At 44.1% G+C, this 21525-nt stretch overlaps 1 protein-coding gene across 1 annotated transcript; it reads left to right on the top strand.

Moving 5' to 3' along the window:
• Positions 1 to 5343: 5343 nt before the first annotated feature.
• On the top strand, positions 5344 to 16232 carry DPM2 (dolichyl-phosphate mannosyltransferase subunit 2, regulatory). The gene is made up of 4 exons (XM_044661352.1): positions 5344 to 6291; positions 12367 to 12456; positions 13738 to 13840; positions 15063 to 16232. Exons 1-4 carry the CDS (start codon positions 6289 to 6291, stop codon positions 15119 to 15121), a joined length of 255 nt encoding a protein of 84 aa, XP_044517287.1. The 5' UTR covers positions 5344 to 6288; the 3' UTR covers positions 15122 to 16232.
• Positions 16233 to 21525: the final 5293 nt, after the last annotated feature.

The raw sequence follows: 21525 nt of genomic DNA on the forward strand, positions 1-21525 counted from the left end.
TTTCTATTCATGTTTTATTTGCAAAACATGAATATTCCATTTTATCCTTAAAACTCTTGATAGGTGTTATTTTGTTTCCCCATTTCTATATGGGGAAAGTGAGGCTGACAGTGACTTGTCCAGGGTCACACAGCTGATATCTAAGGCTGGATTTGATCTCTTGACTCTAAGGCTAATGCTCTATTTACTAGCCATGTTGGCAGAGATGGGGCATGTGGCCTTTGGGAGGGGGATGTATCCTTCACCCTCTCCATTGTGCCTGAGAACAATGTTTACATGCTTCACCCCTCTGCCCAGCAGCCCAATGTGAGCACTTCCTCCCTCTGCTCTCTGGAGTAATGGGGGAAGCTCACAGGCAGCTTGAAGGTACAATTTGAGCACTCGGTCTCTAAAAGGTTTACCAATGCTGTACCATTTAGCTGGTTCCTCATTTCCCAGTTCATTATGTCCTCTTTCTGCATAAAAGATTTTCAAATCCAAATTATCTCTACTAAACCATCCTTAAGCTCAGAAGTACAACCTTGGGCTTCTACCACCTCTTCTGCCAAGTCAGGTCTTCCGAAAAGACCTTTGGCAGGGCCCACAGTAAGCATTGGCTATATGCCTATTCATTCGTTCTTAGATGTATTTCCCAAATCCTTATTTCAGGCTTCCAACCCCCACCCCCTCATGGAACCAGATAATGTTAGGATCAAAGGCTTATCTAATCTAGTTTTACCTGTGGACCCCCCTCCCCCCCCACTTTATTAAACATTGTGGAAATGATGGCTTAGAGAGAGAAAAGAGTATGGTTGCTATGTGCTGGGTGCTGCTAAGTATTTTTACAAATGCTGTCTTGCTTGATCCTCACAACCCTGAAAGCAAAGGAGCTATTTTCTCCATTTTGCAGTTGGGGAAACTGAGGCAAGGAGAGATTTTTTTTTTTTAGTGACTTGGCCAGAATTACATAACTAATAAAGTGTCTGAGGCCAAATTTGAACTCAGGTCTTCCTGGGCAAGCCTGGTGCTCTATCCACTTTAACACCTAGCTACTTAGAGAGAGAAGGGAGACTTGTCCAGGTTCACACAATGACAAAGCCAAACCTATAATAGCTCACATTTATAAAGCACTTTATAGTTAAAAGTTAGGGCAGCTAGGTTGTTCAGTGCTTGGAGTCAGGAAGATTAATCTGACTTCAGACACTTATACTTTGTGACCCTGGGCAAGTCACTAAAACCTGTTGGCCTCAGTTTCTTCATCTGTCAAATGAGATGGAAAAGAAAATGGCAAACCATTCCAGTATATGCTAAGAAAACCCCAAATGGGGTCACTGCCCAATGGAGTTGGACACAACTGAAATGATGCAACAACAAAATAGTTTAAAACTTCACAACTCTACGAGCTAGAAAATGCCAATATAATTCCCATTTTGCAGAGGGAAAGGAGGAAAAGCTAAGGTTCAGAAATGGTTCAGTAATTTGTGGGTCCTTTACCTTCTAGTACAGGGCTTTCCCCACTTACCCTTTCCCTCCTTACCAGGATATGTGACAGTCAAGACATGGGTGCTGTTGTTATACTGAAATTCACTCCTCTGGTGCCTGCCATAAGCAACATGGTGCAGATCCCCCGAGTCAGCCTGCCTGAACGGGGAAGTCAGACATTACTTTAGAAAATGAGACTCAATTAAAGCCTACTTTTGCCATGGATGGGGAAACTGAGGCAGAGAGAGGCATTAGGTTTGGTGAAAGTGACTGGCAAGCCCCTGGCCTTTGGGAAGTCTTCCTATGCCCCCTTTTCAATATGAAAGGAAATAAAGTCTCGAGTCTGGCATGCATGGACAGAAGAAATAAAAGGAAGACTTTTTTATATAAAGAAAAGAATGAGAAATGTTTCTCCAAGGAATCTTGAGGAAAAAGCTTAATAACCACATTGAAAATTCAATCAGCATGTTCCCTAGGCCCCCTTGATAAGCTTCTCTTAGCCCAGGTTGGGAACTCCTGCTGTAGAGGATAAAGGGGAAGTCATTTCTCCCATATCTTCAGGGAGAGGAACCTGAGGCAGGATTTGAACACAGGTCTTCCTGACTCCAAGTACAGCCGATCCCACTTCATTTTATGAGATGAGAAAACGAAGGCCAGATAAAGGACACATAGGAAGAACTTTAGCCGAAGTGGCACTGGAACCTCCCATTAGACAGTACCATGACTGCACTAGGATTTCTACCTGCCATGGGGAAGGGTGGAGGGAAGGGCCGAGCTCTCACCTAAGAGTCACACAGGTGGCCACCTGTACACAGTCTGTGGCGGTCAGGTTGGCAGGTTCGCTGAAAGGCTGGCAGGGGCTGAATTGGATGTACCCCTCAGGCTCCTGGTCTCGGGGCAGGGGGATGGTAAGGGGTCCCACGGCAGCCAGGTTGATCACCCCATGACTCCCCTGCATGAGGCATAGAGCCCCCAGTCCCTGGGGCTGGAAACTCAGCAGAAGCTGCAGCAGGGGCCCCCAGAACTTCATCCTAAACAGGGACCTTGAGGAACTGCCTGACTGCTGCCACCTGGGTGAGAGAAATAGTACACGATGTGGAGCCAATCCCAAGGCAGGAGACAGGGGTGGAGATGGGAGCAGCTGGAGCCTCACAGAGGGTGGGGTTGGAATGCCCTGGCCTTTTTCTCTTTCCGAACCCTACCCATTCTTTCAGACCCTCCTCATCCTCCTTGTCCCTTCCCCACCCCCAGTTCTCCTTGTCCTCTTTCTCCTTCCTCCTCATCTTTCTCCTTTCCTGGTCCTCTCCCTCTCCTTTCCCTCTTCTTCCTTGTCCCCCTCCTCCATCCCTTCCTTCCCCTCTTCTCTTCCTCCTTTTTCTCTCCTCCTCTCCTTCTTTCTCTCTTCCTCCTTGATCCCCTTCTCCAGTATTTTCTCTTCCTCACCTTCCCTCCCCTTCTCTCCTTCCCTCTCCCCCTTCTCTTCCTTGTTCTCTTCCTCCTCTTTTCCACGCTCTCTAACTACCCCCCTCCTCCATCACTCCAGCCCCCAGCCATCTCTTTTTCTGAAATCTTCCTGATGCTTTGGGGTGGGGGGGGGCTTTCCCTGAGCATCAATTCTAGTTTCAGGGGTTGGTTCCTGTCCCTTCCCTGCTCAAACTTTGTCAGTGGAGGCAGCTAGGTAGCACATTGTCCTAGCCCACCAGGCCTGGAGTCAAAAGGACCTGGGTTCAAATATGACCTCAGACACTTCCCAGCTGGGTGACCCTGGGCAAATCTTACTCCCAATTGTCTAGCCCCGCATTGGCAAAGATGTGGCACGAATACAGAGCCAGCGCTTGGAGAGCTGCTTCCTTCCCCCTCTTCCCAGCACCAGTGGACATTTTTTGCATGCCCTATCCCTCTGTCCAGTGGCCCAAAGCAAGCACTTTCTCCCACAACTCGATCAGGTAATTGTAGGTGGCTCTTAGGCAGCTTGAATCTGTCCTCTGGGCACTGGAACTCTAGCTACACTGGCTAGTCCTTGTCACTCTTCTGACTTGGAACTGATACAAAACAGAAGGTAAGGGCTTTAAAAAAAATTGCCATTGACATCCTCTTGCCCCTGGAATAAAATGCAAACTCCCTAGCCCGATTTATGCTGGAGCTCCTTTGAACAAGCTCCTGATGGTTAAATTTTCAGTGTGAGCATTTATACTTTGGAAGTGCAGCAAACCAAGGATGGTTTATTGTTTGATTGATTGTTACACAATAGTGATAAAGAGACCATGCTACTTATGCAGATTAAATGTGTTGATTACACAATTTTTTTCAAGTTATGTTTACCTGCATCCATTGTTTGAAGCCTTCTATAATTGTTCCAATCAACCTTTCCAGGCATAATTTGTATTATTGACCTTCACACACTCTCCATTCCAACTAAATTGAATGACTGATTGATTCTTAGTCTTTGATAGTTTCCTGATTCCAAGCATTTGCACAGGTTATTCTAGATTATAATAGCTGACATGTAACACCACACACACACATTTTGCCAGATCACCTAATGACTTCTTCAAGAGGCACATGCAAAGGCCTTCCTGGACACAGCCAGGCCCTAGGATAGATCCCCCAGCACCTACTGTACGCCAGACCGACCCAGTGCTAAAATATTAACCTTGGGAGGTTGGTGCCATTATTATTGTCAGTTCAACTGATGGACTTTCGTCCCAAGAGACAAATGAGACCAGAGTAAGGTGATACAGCAAGGATTATTTGGAGCCAGCCCCAAGAATATTAGTGAAAGTGGTTGGGGAGAGGCAAGAGAAAAGAGGTCAATGTCAGGAGAGGTGGAGGGTGACTGCCCCTCAAAGGCTAATTGCACCCCTTCCACCCTCTGTTCCCACCCCCACATGGGTTGCAGCCCGACAGGCAGAAGGGGTTGAATACAGGGGCAGGTCCTGTGGCCACAGCAGGCCACTTCAGCTGGGAGCTGGCCCCACTCCCAAGCACAGAGTTGGGGGCTCTGGGTCTCTGAGCCACCTACCCCCTAGCCTTGCCCTACCTTCCCAGCCCATCAAAACCCTGCAGCAGCCTCCTCAGTGGGCCAGCCCTCCTTCCAACACAGTGGAGTGGGACACTGCACATAGTTGGAAGTCGAGCACAGGCAAGAAGACTGGGGGGTGGGGGGTGGGGCAGGGCATGGCACAGGGTCCTTAAAAGACTTGCCATCACTAATCTAGACTGTGTAGAAGAGATGGTTTAATGTATTGCTAGAGGAAGCCACTAGGTGGCACAGTGGATAGAGAGCAGGACTTGGAGTCACCAAGACCAGTTTGGATCCTACCTTGGCACTTACTAGCTAGCTGTGTGATCCTGAACAAGTCACTTAACTTCTCTTACTCAATTTTCTCAACTGTAAAATGGACAATAATAGCATCTACTTCAACCTCAATGGGTTAGTTAAATGGCACAGTAGATGGATCACCAGGCCTAGAGCCAGGAAGATTCATCTTCTTAAGTTCAAATGTAGCCTCAGATTTTACTAGCTATGTGACCCTGGGCAAGTCACTTAATCCTGTTTTTTGCCTGTTTCCTCATCTGTAAAATGAGCTGGAGAAGAAAAATGGCAAGCCCCTTTTTGCCAAGAAAACCCCAAATGGATTCACAAAGAAGCAGTCACAAATGAAAAGCAACTGAATGACAACCCAAAAAATCTCAGACACTTATTAACTCTATAACCCTGAGCAAGTCACTTAATCTCTCTCATACTAAATTTCCTTATCTGTAAAGTGAGGATAATAATAGCATCTATAAGGTACTGTGCTAATATCTCATTTGATCCTCACAACTCTGCAAAGTAAATGCTATTATTATACCCATTTTATAGTTAAGGAAACTGGCAGACTGTCACACAGCTAGCAAATGCCTGAGGCTGGCTTTACACTGAGGTTTTCCTGATTCTAGACCCAGCACTCTGACCATTGTACTACCTTGCTGCCAAATGGCTCTCTGGAAGGGAAAAAGGGGAGAGATATTGGGGAAATTTTATTAAAAGTTTTTAAAAAAGAAAAAAGGATGTCTTGAGGATAATGTTGTGATAATAAACATATAAATTGCTTTGCCAATTTTAAAGTGTGCTATAAATGCCAGCTATTATTATGTAATGGGAAAAGCTGGCTATTGAAAGCTCTGAAAGTTCTCCCTTTTCTAAACAAGGTTGCTGAATGATCTTGGCAAATTACTTTCTATCTCTGAACCTCAAGTTTCACAAAATCTGTAAAAATGAAGAGGTTGGATTAGATTAAAGATTCTTAACTTGAGGTCTATGAACCCCAAGATTTCAGAGGTTCGTTAACTTCAACGGGAAAAAATCTACATCTTCATTTTCACTATTAACTAAAATTTAGCATTTCCTTCAATTATGAATTTTTAAAAAATTATTATGAGGAAGTGGTCCACAGGCTTCGACATATTGCTAACGGGGCCCATGACAAAAAAAAAAAATGATTGAGAATCTTTGAACAAAATAAATCTTCTCTTCCAGCTCTAACATTCTATATTGAAATATAGCCAGCCTTCTCTAGCCCCGTTTCTCCTAGCCCATCCGTGGAATCTACATTTCCCACCATGCCCTTTGTGTAGGTGGGGTTCGGTAGACACCTGTAGTCGTGCGCTGCTAGGGACCGGCGCGCTTTAGGAGGCGGAGCGTCGGCATTCAGAGAAACGTGGCCAATCTCCGGGACGCAGAGAGAGGAACTACGACTCCCAGAATGCATCGTCACTCGGCGCCGGAAATCATACTTTTATCCGGAAGTGGCATATGCCCTACTCCAACTGGATCCGGCAGAAATGGTGAGCCGAGGGTTTGGAGGGTGACATTCCGGGAGGGGTTGTTCTGCAATCATGGTGTCAGAAAGAGAAGGGTACGTGAAAGAAGTGGCAGCTGAACTGGGCTTTAAATATCTAGTGCTGCCGCCTTGTTTTACAGAGGAAGAACCGAGGCCCAAAGACGGGTAGTGATTTGCAGCAAGTTCACCCAAGCTACTAGAACTACTCCTCCCAGGCCTCCTATTTAACCCCCTGCCTCCAAGGTAGGCAGCTTTTCTGGCCTTGGGGTATCTCTTTCGATTCACCACCTCTGCCTCTTTCTCATGGGACATTAGTATGGTCGGAGCCTCTAAAAGGGTCTGCTATCCCCGAGATGGTCAGGAACCTTCAGAGGTTTTTTAAACATGGATAAATTTTCTTTCCACATGCCCTACCTAAACGTCCGTAAATTCTTATTTGAATCCCACAATGCACGATGGCATGATTGACCATTCTGTAATCATTCTTTCAGCAGGTTTCTGCTCCTTAAAGAATGAATGGGTAGGGGCCGCTAGGTAGAGCACAAGGCTGTGAGATAGATGATCGGTCCTGGGTTCAAAGTTGTCCTCAAGACGCTTCTGGTTGTGACCTAAGACTTAACACTTAACCCCCATTGCCTAGCCCTTAACCCTCATTTGCCTTAGAACCAATATATGCTATTGCTTCTAAGACGAAAGATATGCTTTATGAAGAAAGATCCATTTGGTCCAATGTTTTCGTTCTTGAGTTCTGTTGCCATTTAAGTGGCTATTTTTTTTACATAGTTTTACTAATTGTATGTTATTCTTTTGGTTTGTCTTTGTTCCCTCTGCCACTTAATTTGAATCTTCTCTTTTAGTGCAGTAATGTTCCATTACATTCTCATGCCACAATTTGTTCAGACTCTCCCCAATTGTTGGGCATATTATTTCATTTTTTCTTTTGCTCCTATAAACCGTACTAAATTTTTTTTTCACTGATAAGATTTACAATAAGTTCTTGGGGGTATAAATCCTAATAGTGGAATTGCTGGGTCAAAGGATATAGTCAATTTTTGTAATATTTACTGCTCACTTTTTCTAAATTCTTAGTGGGTTTGTGAACTCTTCTCCCAAATGCTGCAGTGCTTAAAGCCAGATTTCCTCTCAGGCCCAAATCATTCTGTTCTCTCTAATCCCAGGTTCACCATTCTGCTGCTGTCTGTTGAGAGGGACCCTGTCTAGATCCCTTTGAACATGAACTATGCTTTCCTCTCACCAAAGGGTTCTCAGGGAAGGCCAAAACCCATCAACATCCCAACAATTTTGTCTTCTCTATGCTAAAGAACCTTCTAACAATGACATTTTATGGTGAGACCTCTTCCAGTTTATCATCATTAATACCACCAAGAATTTATTGAGCATTTAAGCACCACTGTACTAAATACCTGTGGTGTCCTATGTTCTGAGGACCCTTCTAGCTCTTAATATCCTATGTTCTTTTTAAAAAATGTAATATTTTATTTTTTCAGTCACATATAAATAACAATTTTAAACATTTGTTTTCCAAAATCTTGAGTTCCAAATTCTCTCCTTCTCTCCCTCCCATCCTCCTCTTTGAGACAGTAAAGCAATTTGATCATGTGTGATCGTGCGAAACATTTTTATATTTAATATCTAGCTTTAATGTTCTACTTTCTGAGAGCCTTTTTAGCTCTTATATTCTCTATTCTGAAGTCCCTTCTGGCTCTGATATTCCATGTTCTGAGATTCCTTTCAGCTTTATATACTTAAAAAAATTATTTTAGAAATATTTTTCCATGTTTACATTTTCTTTCCCTCCCCTCTTCCCTTCCCCTTCCCAGAGCTGACAAGCAATTCCACTGGGTTATACAAATATATATACTTGATACCTATTTCCATATTATTCATTTTTACAGTAGAGCAACCTTTTAAAACCAAAACCCCAAATCATTTACCCATATAAACAAATGATATGTCATATATTTTTCTTCTGTGTTTCTACTCCCATCATTCTTTCTCTCAGTGTGGATAGCCTTCTTTCACATAAATCCTTCAGAAGTGTCCTGGATCATTGCATTGCTACAAGTAGCAGAGTCCATTACATTGGATTGTTCCACAATGTTTCACTTGCTGTGTACAATGTTCTTCTGGTTTTGCTCATTTCACTCTGCATCAGTTCATTGAGGTTCTCCCAGTTCATATAGAATTCCTACAGATCACCAATATTCATAGCACAATAGTATCCCATCACCATCAGATACCACAATTTGTTCAGCCATTCCCCAATTGAGGGACACCCCCTCATTTTCCAATTTTTTGCCACCACATTTTTCATTATCTCTTTGGGGTACAAACTCAGTAGTGGTATTTCAGCTTTATAGTTGTAAATAACTATAACACTGAGTAGGTAAGTCCCAGAGGAGATACAGGAGCAAAATGTTACTGATGATCTGAGGTGGAAGATGGAAGGTTGTCAAGGAAAGGCTTCATAAAGAAGTTGGCATTTTAGGTGACCCTCAGTGGACAGGCAGGCATTAAGACACAACAGAAAACACACTGACTTACTGATGAGTCAGGAGGACTTGAATTCATGAGGTAAAAGACACTCCCTCTGGGATTTGGGAAAGTCATCTAACCTCTGTAGATTGCTCCTCTCTAAAGGTCATGATCTCTTTATCATCTCTGATAATCTGATAAGGACAGTTTAGTTGATAAGGAAATAAGGACAGGACATGGGAGTTGTCTTTTACTTCATGCTTCCAGCTCTGGCTCCAGGAGCATGGAGTTTATTATATATATTTCAAGACTCATTTCACACAAAAGAACCCCCCTAAAACTTTGCAGATGCGCAGAAGTTACAAATTATGTCACATCAAAACACAAAACATTGGCTTCAGAATAGACCAAGGCCAAGGCTGAATTTTGACTGGCTTCTTATCAGGAAGCAAAGTTGGGGAGTGCCCCTCTCAGGGTTGAATTGCCCCTGCTTTTTGGCCTTGGCTATACCAGGCAGTAGCATTCCTGGTCAAAGGGGAACAGTGTTAATCCTTTAAATTCAGGTTTGCTAGGAACTTAAAGCTTTTCAATAAGGCCACAATACTTTTCAACAAGAAATCACAAGGATCACAAAAGGGGTCAAAAGAGGAGTCTCAGATTTTTATTTGTTCTCTTATTGGCTTCCCACATCTAAAAAGGAGGGAATTGGACAAGAAAGTTTTGAGGTCCTATCCAGCTCCAGTTGGAGGATCTTATGACTTTTATAGATGGAAATCAGAGAGAAGACATGATAGGTAATGGGAATAGCACATGAATTTGTGGAGTCTTAGGGCACCATCTAGAAAAATTGAGCTAGAAACCAGCTAGAAAAACTGAGGGCCCAGAGAGGGGAAGTGTTTTTGAGTCAAAGGATTTAGAATTGTTCACAGCCTTCCTGATTCTTTACTTCCTATGTCATACTACTTTCTTTCAAAGTTTCCAGAAGTGATGAGATTAATAACCTTTTTATTTTTATTTATTTACTTAATTATTTTACATGTCAATACAATTTTTCATTATCTTTTTTTCTCTCCCTCCTTCCCACTTCTTCCCTCTCCCCAAGATGGCAGGTAATATGATTAAGTGTTATATAGAGATCCTTCCTTTTAGTATCATCTTTTGGGGAAGTTGGAGTATGAAATACTGTCTCCTTAGTCACAGACCATTACTCTTTTGCTTAGTTGTTTTCCTTTGTTACCAGGGAGGTAAATTGTTTGGCACAAAGCATGGGATGGGGGTAAGGAGAAGTGTATCAAGAAATGATTTTGATATATTTTATATTTGTTTTGTTAAATATTTCCCAATTTTAAAAAATTAAATTACAATTATTTTTTTAATATTCATTTAAAAAATTTTGAGTTCTAAATTCTCTCCCTTCTTCTGACCCTTTCCCCACACCTTAGAAGACAAGCAATAGACTATCAATTAAGAAATTATTTTAATGTAAAAATAAAAGGCATTAGTCAAACTTATATTTGATAAATGTCCTGAGCTAGAGCTTTTGCCTCCCACTTTCAGTCCTCTGTTTCATCATTTACCACTAAATGGAATCTTTCTTGAGGAGAAATAGGCCAAGGTGGAGGGATACTTTTTCCTCTGTTCTTGTGATGCCCCCTGTATTATCTTCTTGGTGCTAAGGCTTAATGTTGCTCTGTTTTGCAGCTGTGTTTGTGGCTGGGTAGTGGAGGCCCTGGAGTCATAGTTTGCAGAGATTGGCAGAAATAAAGCTTGAAACGCAAGTCCCTTTCTTTAGAGTGGGCCACTGGCCACTGAGCAAGAGACAGGCCTGGCTTTGTTCTTCTGTGTGTGGGTGGGAGAAGTGACCAGATCCCTCATGAGGGGGTGGTTAAAGCTGATGGGCCTGGTCACCAATGAATAAGGGGAAATCTGTGTCCTGGGTGCTGTGGGAGGAGAGGATTTTATTGCTGGAACTTTCTGAAAGTCATTGTTTCTGTTGGTTTCTGTTTTCTCATCTTCTAAAGGTCCCTGTGGGTGAGGACGGGGCTGTCTCATCTCCATAGAAAACAAAATTGGGATAATGCTTTGTTGACATTGATTGGTCACACCAGATCATGAGACCTTGAAGCATAGAATACAGAATTTTAGCCTTATGACATTAGTCCCATTCTGCCTTGTGATCATGACTTAGAACCACATAGGACCCCAGGGAACCCCAGAATATGGATTTTTCAAATATAATGACCATAGAATATAGACTATTAGGTTGAAAAGGATTTTAGAAAGTTTTTAAGACTAGGAAAGATACTCCTTTTTCAACTGGAGTTGGTTCTAATTAGGGGCCTTGGTAGAGCCTGGGAGTTGAGATTGGACCAGTTTACCACAAGAAGGCCCAGTCTTTGCTTTACAAGATCATGGAATCCAAAACTAGCAGTGATCATTTAGCCCAGTGCCCTCATTTTCCAGATGAAGATGTTGAGGCCCAAACTTGCTCAGGGTCATACAGGTAATAAGTAGGGGAGCTAAAATTAAAACCTAGCTTTTTCAACTCTAACCCAGTATTCCTTCTGCTACAGTGCATTACCTCATAGACAATGAAATACTTCAAAGAGAGGCAGCTAGGTGGCACAGTGGAAAGAGTGTCAGGCCTGGAGCCTAGAGGATCTGGGTTCAAATGTAGCCTCAGACCCTTTGGAGCTATGTAACCCTGGACAAGTCTTTTAACCCCCATTACCTAGCCTTTGTCACTCTTCTGTCTTAGAAATGATACTAAGATAGAAGGTAAAGATAAAAAAAAAAAAAAGATATACTTTGAAGAAATAGTGCTTTAGACAGGACACCTGTATTCCCTGGTTATTTTCTCATTGTTTGCCCTTCAGGCAAAAATTTGACCTCAGTTTTCCCATTTGTAAAATGAGATTTGATCCCTTTATGTCTTGATCTGTCATTGTTGCAGAGGGGTGTAGTCAGTCACCTTTGGAATTATCAGATGAGTCTAGAGCTGCCTCACCTAATCCTAAGCTTAGAGACAGAACGTAGGAGGGATAATAGACATGATGTTTAACTGGAGAAGGTAAGACTCAAGGGACAGAATTGTATTTAAGAATTTGAAGGACTATCTTGTGGAAGAGGGATTAGACTTGTTCTCTTTGACCGTAAAAGATTCAACCAAGCACAATGAATGGGCAGACATTTCTAAAAGCAGAAAAATTAGATTTGATATAAGGATAAACTTGCTAACAATTATAGCCGTCCTAACATGGAATGGATCCCTTAGGAGTATTTCTTCTTTGGAGGTATTTAAACAGAAGAAAGAAGCCACTTGTCATATATATTAGAGTGGGTTTGTCGCACTAGATAGCTGCCTGCGTCTCTTCTGACACTCAAATTTTATAATTCTGTGATAGTTTCATGATTCTCTTAGGTTATCAGAGCCATAGATCTCCCCTTATCCCCCCCACCAGCTGTGTCTCTGTCTCTGTCTCTCTCTTACACACACACACACACACACACACACACACACACACACACACACACACACACACACGATTGCTCAATAACCCCTTACCTTTTTTCTACCTTCCAGGCTACAGGAACAGACCAGGTGGTTGGCTTTAGTCTGGTGGTTTTCAGTCTTGTGATCTTTACCTACTACACGGTTTGGGTTATCATTCTGGTAAGGACACAGCTTGAGGGCTGTTTCATTTCTGAAGTCTTCCTTGATCCCACAATTGATAAAAACTTTCCCTTCTTCCCTTTGCTTCCTCACTAAAATTGACTTAATATATCATGTTAGTTCATCCATATGTGTGCCTTATTCCCCTGCTAAGCCATAAGTTCCTTGAGGGCATCAACTTGAATTTATCTAAACTTCCATTTTTTTTGCATTACCCAGAACAGTGGCCTAAATCCAGTGAGTGCTTAATCATCATTTGTTGGATGAATATTATGAAGTGTCTTGTGTGGAATGGGGCACTTACTGAATATTGGATTGAATAGATAAAAGAATGAGTGAATATGGGGCATCGAGGTGACTCAGTGGATAGAGCCAGGTCTGGAGATAGGAAGTCCTGGGTTCAGATCAATTTGGGGGCATCAGAATCAGTCCTGAGGGGCAAGACTCTGGCTTTCTTGGGAGCCTCTACTTTAAAGCCTTTTGGAAGGAGGCAGTTAGGGGGCTCAGTGGATTGAGAGTTAGGCCCAGAGAGGAGAAGTCCTGGGTTCATATTTGGCCTCAGACACTTCCTAGCTGTGTGATCCAGGGCAAGTCACTTAACCTCCTTTGCCTATTCCTTACTGCTCTTCTGCCTTGGAGCTGATTTAATATTGATTCTAAGACAGAAGGTATGGGTTTAAAAAAGAAAGAAAGAGAGAGAGAGAGAGAGAGAGAGAGAGAGAGAGAGAGAGAGAGAAAAAGAAAGAGTGATTATGTCCCTTCCTGGGTATGTCCCTTCTTTTCTATATTTATCCTGGCCCTAGCTTCAAATCTAAAACATTCCCTTTCTTGAACTTTTCCTGGTCATAGGCATCTGCCAGTCAGACTTTACAGACTGAGCTGCAGCTGGGCTGTTTTTCCTCTGGGAAGTGTGAAGGTGGGTGGCTCCCAAAAGGCTTCTTTTTTTTTTTAAACCCTTACCTTCTGCTTTAGAATCCATACTGAGTATTGGTTCCAAGGCAGAAGAGCAGTAAGGGTTAGGCAATGTGGGTTAAGGGACTTGCCTGGGGTCACACAGGTAGGAAGTATCTGAGGCCAGATTTGAACCTAGGACCTCCCATCTCTAGGTCTGGCTCTCAATCCACTGAGCCTACCCAGTTGCCCCTTTCTAAAAGGCTTTAAAGTTGAGGACTCCCAAGAGAGCCAGAGTTATCTTGCCCCTTGAGACTGATTCTGATGCCCCTAAATTCAAGTGCTGCTGGCTCTGGTGATAGAACTTAACCTGAGTGTCTCTTTCTGTAGCCCTTCATTGACAGTGATCACATCATCCACAAGTACTTTCTGCCCAGAGAATACGCCATCATCATCCCCTTAGCAGCTGGCCTATTCTTGTTGTTGTTTGTGGGTATGTAACTTACTTCCTTACTCAGGAATGGGGAAAATACTTCAGGGTTGTTTTATAGAACATCGGCTGGCAGTTTGAGCTTCTCCCTTCTGTGGGTAAAGATTTCATGGGATACTCGATACTTCACCAAAGTGAGAGTGAGGTGATAGTATATGATGATTAAAATACTGGGCCTAGAATTAGGAAGACTTGAGTTCAAATCTTGCCTGAGACACTTCCCAGCTGCATGACCTTAAGCAAGTCACTTGATTGCTTTGTATCTCAATTTTCTCACCTCTAAAATGAGGGAGTTGGACTCATGACTACCTATGCTTCCTTCTGGCTCCTAATAGTGATGCTGGACTGGGAATGAGGAAGATTTGGATTCCCATCCCACTGACATTTACTGTGTGACCCTGAACAAGTCACTTAACCTTAGCCTCTCTCTTGGGATAGTATCACCCATAACCATAGAACGCCCTATACCCATTGCTATGAGGATCAATTAAGAGAATGTATTGGAAATGTTTTGTAAACTTTAGAAGTCATTGTTGTTCATTATTGTGGTCATCAGTGGCAGACCCAGCAGTAGACCTTAGATCTCCTCATCTTCTGGTCCTTCCCACTATTTGCTGCTCCTGTCACAGTAGAAGAAAATGTCCTTTATGAAGGGGGCTTTGAGAGATGAGAAGACAGGGTCTCTGGGCTGGAAAGGCAGTCTTTATGGAGGGCATTTTGTTCTGGGCCATCTGAAGGAGGCATAGAGCCTCTCCCTGCATCTAGTGATCATCTAGTTTTTGCTCAAAGACTTCCATTGACAGGGACAGCTACCCTCTTGGGGCCATTCCTCCACCATATGGACAGCACAGCAATCCTAACTTTCCTCCTCCTGGCTGTCCCTGGCCAAAGGAGGCCTTGGTCTGTTGTTTTTGTATCCAGAGGTCCATCACAGTCCCTCCTGTTGCAAATAGAAACTAAAGTTGAAGTCTAAAGCTGTCTGATTATAGATGTAAATTTCCTGCCCTAAGACTGTTGAGTGAAAGACGGGGCACCCCCTCCCTCCCTACCACAGTGTGGGTCAAGGAAGGCATTCCTGCATGGGGCAGGACACCTGTGTCCAGGACCCTTATGCCTTCCTGTCTATACTGTTCTCAGGGCTTAGTGTTGATCACTTGCTTTGACCTTGCCCCTGGCCTCCATAAGTCTGCTCTAGAGGGTGATGACCTGGACTTTTCTGTTCTAGGACTGTTCATCACTTATGTAATGCTGAAGAATCGGAAGCCAGCCAAGAAGGCAAACTGAAGGAGGAGGCTTAACCGGCCCTGGGGAGGAAGCTGGAAGTCAGATCTTGGATTCTGTGTGTTGCATCCTGCCCCATCATCCTTACCACTTCCTCTTGGGCCAGGGGAAGGTGAAGTATGGGTGCACTCTTCTTCTCAGGACACAGCTGATGAGCCTCAGCATCCCAAAAGCCCTGTGAAAGATTTACTTTGGGGCTTGGCCCGAGTTGAATTCCATCTGTGACTGAACTCCTTGATCCTGGGATCCAGCCTATGTGGGAGATGTAAGAGGAGGGCATTCCAGCTCTTCTACCTCAGCCTCTCTCCCAGTTTTATGGGTGAAAGAGATACCAACCTTCATCCCTCTCTCTTATCCCTCCCAGGCTCTGCAAATGAGCTTTTCATTCACATTCCTGTAGGTTTCTTCCCTTCTTTACCTCCTGCTCTGTGCAAAGGCAACTTTCTAGAGGCTGACACAACCGTGGGCTCACCCAGGTTAAGAGCTCTACCAGACAAATTCCTGGCCCTAAATTCACTTCCCTGGGAATAAGACCAGACCCCTCCCTGGTGAAGGGGCCTAAGAGAGGGAAATGCTCAATTCAGGCTTTGTGGACCAAACTGCTGGCACTGTGATGTGTAAAGACCTGATCAATAATGTCTCTCCAGTGTGTTGTGTCACAACCCGTGCCCATCTAACCTCCATGTGGCCCCTAAACCCTACCACAGCCCCTGTGCTACTAAGCTTCTAGCTTCATCTGTGGGATTCAATAAATATTTAATACATGTCCATCAAGGTCATCCCTCCACATCCCCCTTAACCCTGGTCAGTATTCTCAGTAGAAGTAAAGTTTGAACCCTGCTGGGCTTTGTAGCTCAGAGAAGGGTAAAGAAAGGGTTGTTGGGAGATGGAGATTCTTCTCATCTTAGAATCTCCTCTCCACCCCAGGCTGTATCTATAGCCCTAGAAGTGTTGGGAGTGGAACCCAACTGACTAAAGAGCTGTCTGACATCTTCAGAGAGAACCTGGGGTTTTTCACTGATACCGGGGAGAGGAAGCATCAATGGGCTTGGCTGTCTGGGGTGGGCCCCAGCCTTTGGTGTTTTTTAATTAAAATTTTTTCAATTAAGTAAAATGAGGCCTCTTTCCCTCCTGCCTTCTTCCCAAGTTGGAAAAAAAACCGTCAGAAGAATAGAAAAAAAAGTCCTGGCAATATGCTTATTCAAGCAAAACGAATTCATGAATTGGCCATGACAAAAAAATAGTATATATATATATATATACATATATATATGCCTCACTCTGTACTCTTCTATCAGGAGGTGGGAGTCGTGTTTCATCAGGACCCCTCTGAAATTAATGGAATCATTCAATAAGCGTTTAGGAATGAGGAAGATTAATATTGAATTGTATTATTTATTTGTAATATTTCTATGTGAAATCATTAGCCCCTTAGACTTCAAGGTCAGTCTGAAACAGTCTGTTTCCAAGCTAAGGTTGGGGACCTCCTCCCTACCTCAAGCTATCAAACTGGGCTGAGAACTTTTATCTTTTAATGAGACCTTGAAAGGATTAAAGGCAGGACTGGTCAGCCATGGTTAATCCTGACTCATTTGAAAGTATACTAGAGGGGGCAGCTTGGTAGCTCAGTGGATTGAGAGCCAGGCCTAGAGACAGGAGGTCCTAGGTTCAAATCTGGCCTCAGACACTTCCCAGCTATGTGACCCTGGGCAAGTCCTTGACCCCCCCATTGCCCACCCTTACCACTCTTCCACCAAGGAGCCAACACACAGAAGTTTAGGGTTTGAAAAAAAAAAAAAGAAAGTATACTGGCAACGACCAACCTCCCTAGTGGTCAAGCAGTGAGGGAGGAATTGATGTGTCTAAGTCCACTCCTCATTAACTATTCACCAGTCAAAGATGGTTTGAGCTGTCCAGGGGAAGGACTGAATAATGAGATCAGGGTGCAAAGGAACTTCCTGTTTTTTTTTATTTTTGAGATCAAAGATCATCAATTCATTGGTTAAATGTTAGCCTCATCAGTAAATTGATATTCTTACTCTAAAACCAGTCTTTCCAATAGCTTTAATCTTAACATTAAGCATTTGTGATGTGCCAGGTGCTACATTAAATATTGAGGAGACAAAGATCTGCCCTCATGGGGCTTATATTCTTTTTAAAGACTTTTTTTTTCAGTAAATGTTCATTTTCTATCTCTCCAACCCTACAGAGAGAAAAAAAACCACCTCAAACACTTGCAATAGATATGTTTATTTAGCAAAACAAATTTTTGGGTTGGCTAACTCCAAAAATGTGTGCCACAGAGTGTATCTTGAAATCATTGCCTTGCCTTTTGGAGATGAGTAGCTTTCTTCCTCATTAGTCGTCTAGAATCATGGTCATTGTGTGGCTCATTTTTCTCAAGTACTTTGGAGTTCTTTGTCCTTACAATGTTGTTATAGAAATTATTCAATAGTTCATATGAGACTTCACAGGTTTCTTTGAAACTGTCTCCATCCTTTCTTACAGTACAATAGTATCCTGTCATATTCATATACCGTAACTTGTTCAGCCTTTCCCCAGTTTGACAAGCATCCTCGGTTTCCATTTCTTTGTCACTGAGGGGTGGAGTGAGTGTAGAGGGGAAGTTGCTATAAATATTTTTGTACATTCAGGTTCTTTTCATCTTTCTTTGATTTCCTTTTGGATTAGACCTAGTAGCAGTATTGTTGGGTCAAAAGATACACAGCTTAATAACATTTGGACATAGCTCTAAATTGTTTTTCAAAATGGTTAGACCAGTTCACAGCTCTACCAACAGTGCATTAGTGTGCCTGTTTTCCCACAGCCTCTCCAGCATTTTATTATTTTACTTCTTGTCAACTTTGCTCTTCTGATGGGTGTGAAATGGAACCCAAGAGTAGCTTTAATTTTCACTTCTCCATTTATTAGTGATTTAGAACATTTTTTTAATAAGACTTTTGAGGGCTTAGGTGACTTCCTGGAAATTGTCTGTTTCTGTCTTTTGAATATTTACCAATTTGTGCTCAGCCTTTGGGGGTGGCTGGAATTCCCTCAGTCTTCCAAGCCTGCCACTAATTTGCCCTTGAGCTAGTCATAATTCCCCTGGCCTTCAGTCTCTCCATCAATAAAATAAGAAGTGGCTGTAGATAGAAGATGTGAGATTTTAACAGTTCTCTAATACTGTGGTATCTTCAAACCCTCTTCCTAAAGAAGAGATTGGTCTCTGCATCCTCCTAAATTTGATCAATGGACCCTTGACCACCAGGATTTGAAACCTCCAGACTGTCTACATATTTCATTTACTTCCTGACCCTCCAGTTCCTAGAGTGAGGCCCAAATTGCTGAGCTCACTGCCTTTCCCCCAGGCCCTTTCAGCAATTCCACCAAAGGGCATTCCAGCTTGAGGCCGGGGTCCTGACCTAGTAACCCTGGCTCAGATGGGTTGGCTCAGCACCCAGGAATCTTCAGATATCATCCATGGAAGGAACTTCCCTGAAAGGCTTTGCAGCCACCTTAGGTGTAAAAGAGTCTCGGTGAACCTGCTCAAATGCCCTGAGTTCAAGCCCCAGCTCTGCCATTTACTCCGCCCCATGACCTCTCAGGGAATCAGTTTCTTCATCGGTAAAACGAAAGGAAGGGAGGTGGTTGAACTAATCGGTCTCTAAGAACCCTATCAGCTCTGCGTCTCTAATTCCATGGGACCCTAGCATTAAAGCGTAGAAGAGACAGTTTGGGGAAACGGAGGCCCGGGGAAATGATGGAACTGGAGCAAGGACTTGCAGTTGATAAGCGGCGGACCCTCAACTCTAACCCAGATCTTTTGATTCCTAATCCTGCAATCAGGGAACTGGAGATAACTCCGGAATCTGTCTTCCCAACCTAAACACTCCTCTACCCCCACCCCTAGCGATCCGTTTCTCTAGCGCCTCTAGCCAATCGGAGGCTTTCGCGCGGATGCTCGTGGCTAGGAATGTCCTGCCCTAGGCGGTGGCGGGGAGGCGGGGGCGGGGCCTGTGGTCAAGGGGTGGGGCTAAGAGCGGGAGCTCGTGAGCAGCAGCTACCAAGAAAGCGGCCACAGCCTCGGGGCTCATGGCGAAGGTGTCTCCTTATCCCACTGCTGAAGGCCCGAGGGGACGCCGGTCGGGATGGAAGCACTTAATCTCGGCCTGGAACTTGACAAGACTACCTGTAAAGCCTTCCGTCCCCCGGGCAGTCCAACTCTCGGGTCACCCTGGGGGGATGGGTATGCCCCTGCACATGTGTGGCTGGAGCTTCTGGGTATTAGGATATGTGACATGTGGTCCATCCCCGACGATTCACAGGGGCAGGGCACACACATGTGCAGGGACCGCGAACTCTCAGGTTCTGGGGATTTGCTCCTTCTGAGACTTGAAAGGGTTGAGATGTGGCATTTCTGGGTAATGGCAGGCTTTCTTCTGTTGAATCCCTAGCATTATAAATGGGGCCAAGGCTACCCCCTGTCCATGATGGCTGAGAGTGCATCTCTGCCTTTAATTCTCAGTATTATACTCACAGGGCCCAGTACCTAGCCCATCCTTGCTCCTCCCATCCCCTTTCCCCCTCAGCCCCTGATTGACCTGGTCTCCTGGTCCAACAGCTGAAGGATAACTAACTTTGCTTTGTTCTCCTGAGAGGTGCCCCATCTCTGGAGCTTCCCACTTCAGAGGAGGTTGGCCCTGAAGCTACCCGTCCCCCTCTTTAGGATGGTTGACCCTGTCCTCGTGTTCCCCTCTAGGAGGCCTACCTCAGATACCACTAGCAATTCTGGTACCTAATGTGGGTACCACCAAATGGATATATGGGGTGGGAGGCCAGTGCCATTACCTGAATCTGACCTAGTTTTCAGAAACCTTCCCCTTCATTTTGTGAGAGCCCCTAAATTTCAAAGCCTCTGCTGGTCAGGTGCAACCACATTTAGGAACAAAATGGTCAATTCCCCAGAAAGTCCCTTCCCAACCCCCTAACCCTTAGATAGGTGAGGAAGGCAGCCATCCAAGGGGCAGAGGGCAAGAAAGTGGTCTTCTCCAGTCCTAGTGTACCTAAAGAATATCCCAAAGGTGACCTATAGCAGGGAATTACTGGACTTGAGATCATCAAAGGGAGTTGCCTGGATAAGAGAGTGGGAGCTGTTGTACCCCAAATATGAGGGGCTGTGGCACAGAGCTGGTGGAAGACAGTAAGGTACAGGAGCCTTTGTCCTTAAGCATCTCCTGGGAAGAAGCACACACTTCTACATCTTGATACTCTGAAATAAAACCCCAGGCATCCCAATCTTTCTTATGCTTTAACTGTATTTCTCCCACCCTAAGTGGACTGACCCTGTCCCTGTGTCTCTTCACGTAAGAGCTCCAGCATTCGACGCAACTCCTTTCGTCAGTTCATGTGGAGTTTGAGAGAGAAGTGGAAACTACTTGGCCTCTTTGAAATTGACTTTAGTCACAAGCATTACAATCTGATGTGCATGATACAGATGGGGCTTTCCAAATCTATCCAGGTGTCTGTTGAAAAGACTTCCACAGTGAGTAAGAACCCCTGGTACTAATTGCTTTGGGGTATCACTCAGTAGGGGAGACCTGGAATTGATTGATGGCAAGAGAGCTGGGCAGTTCAAGCTCTGCTACCAACTCAGAAAACCATTTCAGTTTTTTTCCTTGAACTTAAATTTCCTTGTTTGCAAAACGAGAAGGTCAGACTGGAATTGAGCTGGTCTCAAATCTAGTCTAGTTCCAGCCTCCTTGGTTCTACCTAACATCCCTTGACCCATGGCCCTTCCCAATTCCATTAGTCTATAAGTCTGTGAATCAAAAAGTTTCTGACTCTGTCCTCCCGAGAACCAATTCCCCATCCTTCTGGCCTCACTCAAGCTTGGGACCTTGCCATAGCCTGCTCAGCAAGTCTCAGAGCCCCCAAAGGGCAGCATAGAAGCTGAGCCCTGCAACTGGGTCAGGCAGCGTGAGGGAGAGCCACTGTCCTCTTCAGAGAATGCTGGAAGATTGAAGGAAGAAAGTCAGTTTTTTTGGGAGGGCGATGAGTAGGAGAGGCAGGATGCTGACGATCCCTAATTAGCTGTAATGTCTCCCCTTCTTCCCCATTTCCCCAGCCACACCAGGAAGCACAGTTTTCTCCTTCTTACCCTCTATTGATACCCAACAAGTAGGAAATGTGATAGAGTTGAGAGTCAGATTGAAAGTCCCCAGGGGATGAGACAGGAGAGAATTTCACCCAAGACTGTCTATTTTTCCTCTCCAGGAAACCCTAAAGAACACAGATTCTATACCTGTCCTGCACCAGTACTATGAGGTAGGAGCTTCAGGAATCCTTGGAGGTAGGGTAAAGGTTGGGGTGCGGGGTGGGGTTCTTTTCAGAACTGTGCCACTTAACTT

Source organism: Gracilinanus agilis, chromosome 2 (assembly GCF_016433145.1).
Source record: "Gracilinanus agilis isolate LMUSP501 chromosome 2, AgileGrace, whole genome shotgun sequence".
Lineage (NCBI taxonomy): Eukaryota > Metazoa > Chordata > Mammalia > Didelphimorphia > Didelphidae > Gracilinanus > Gracilinanus agilis.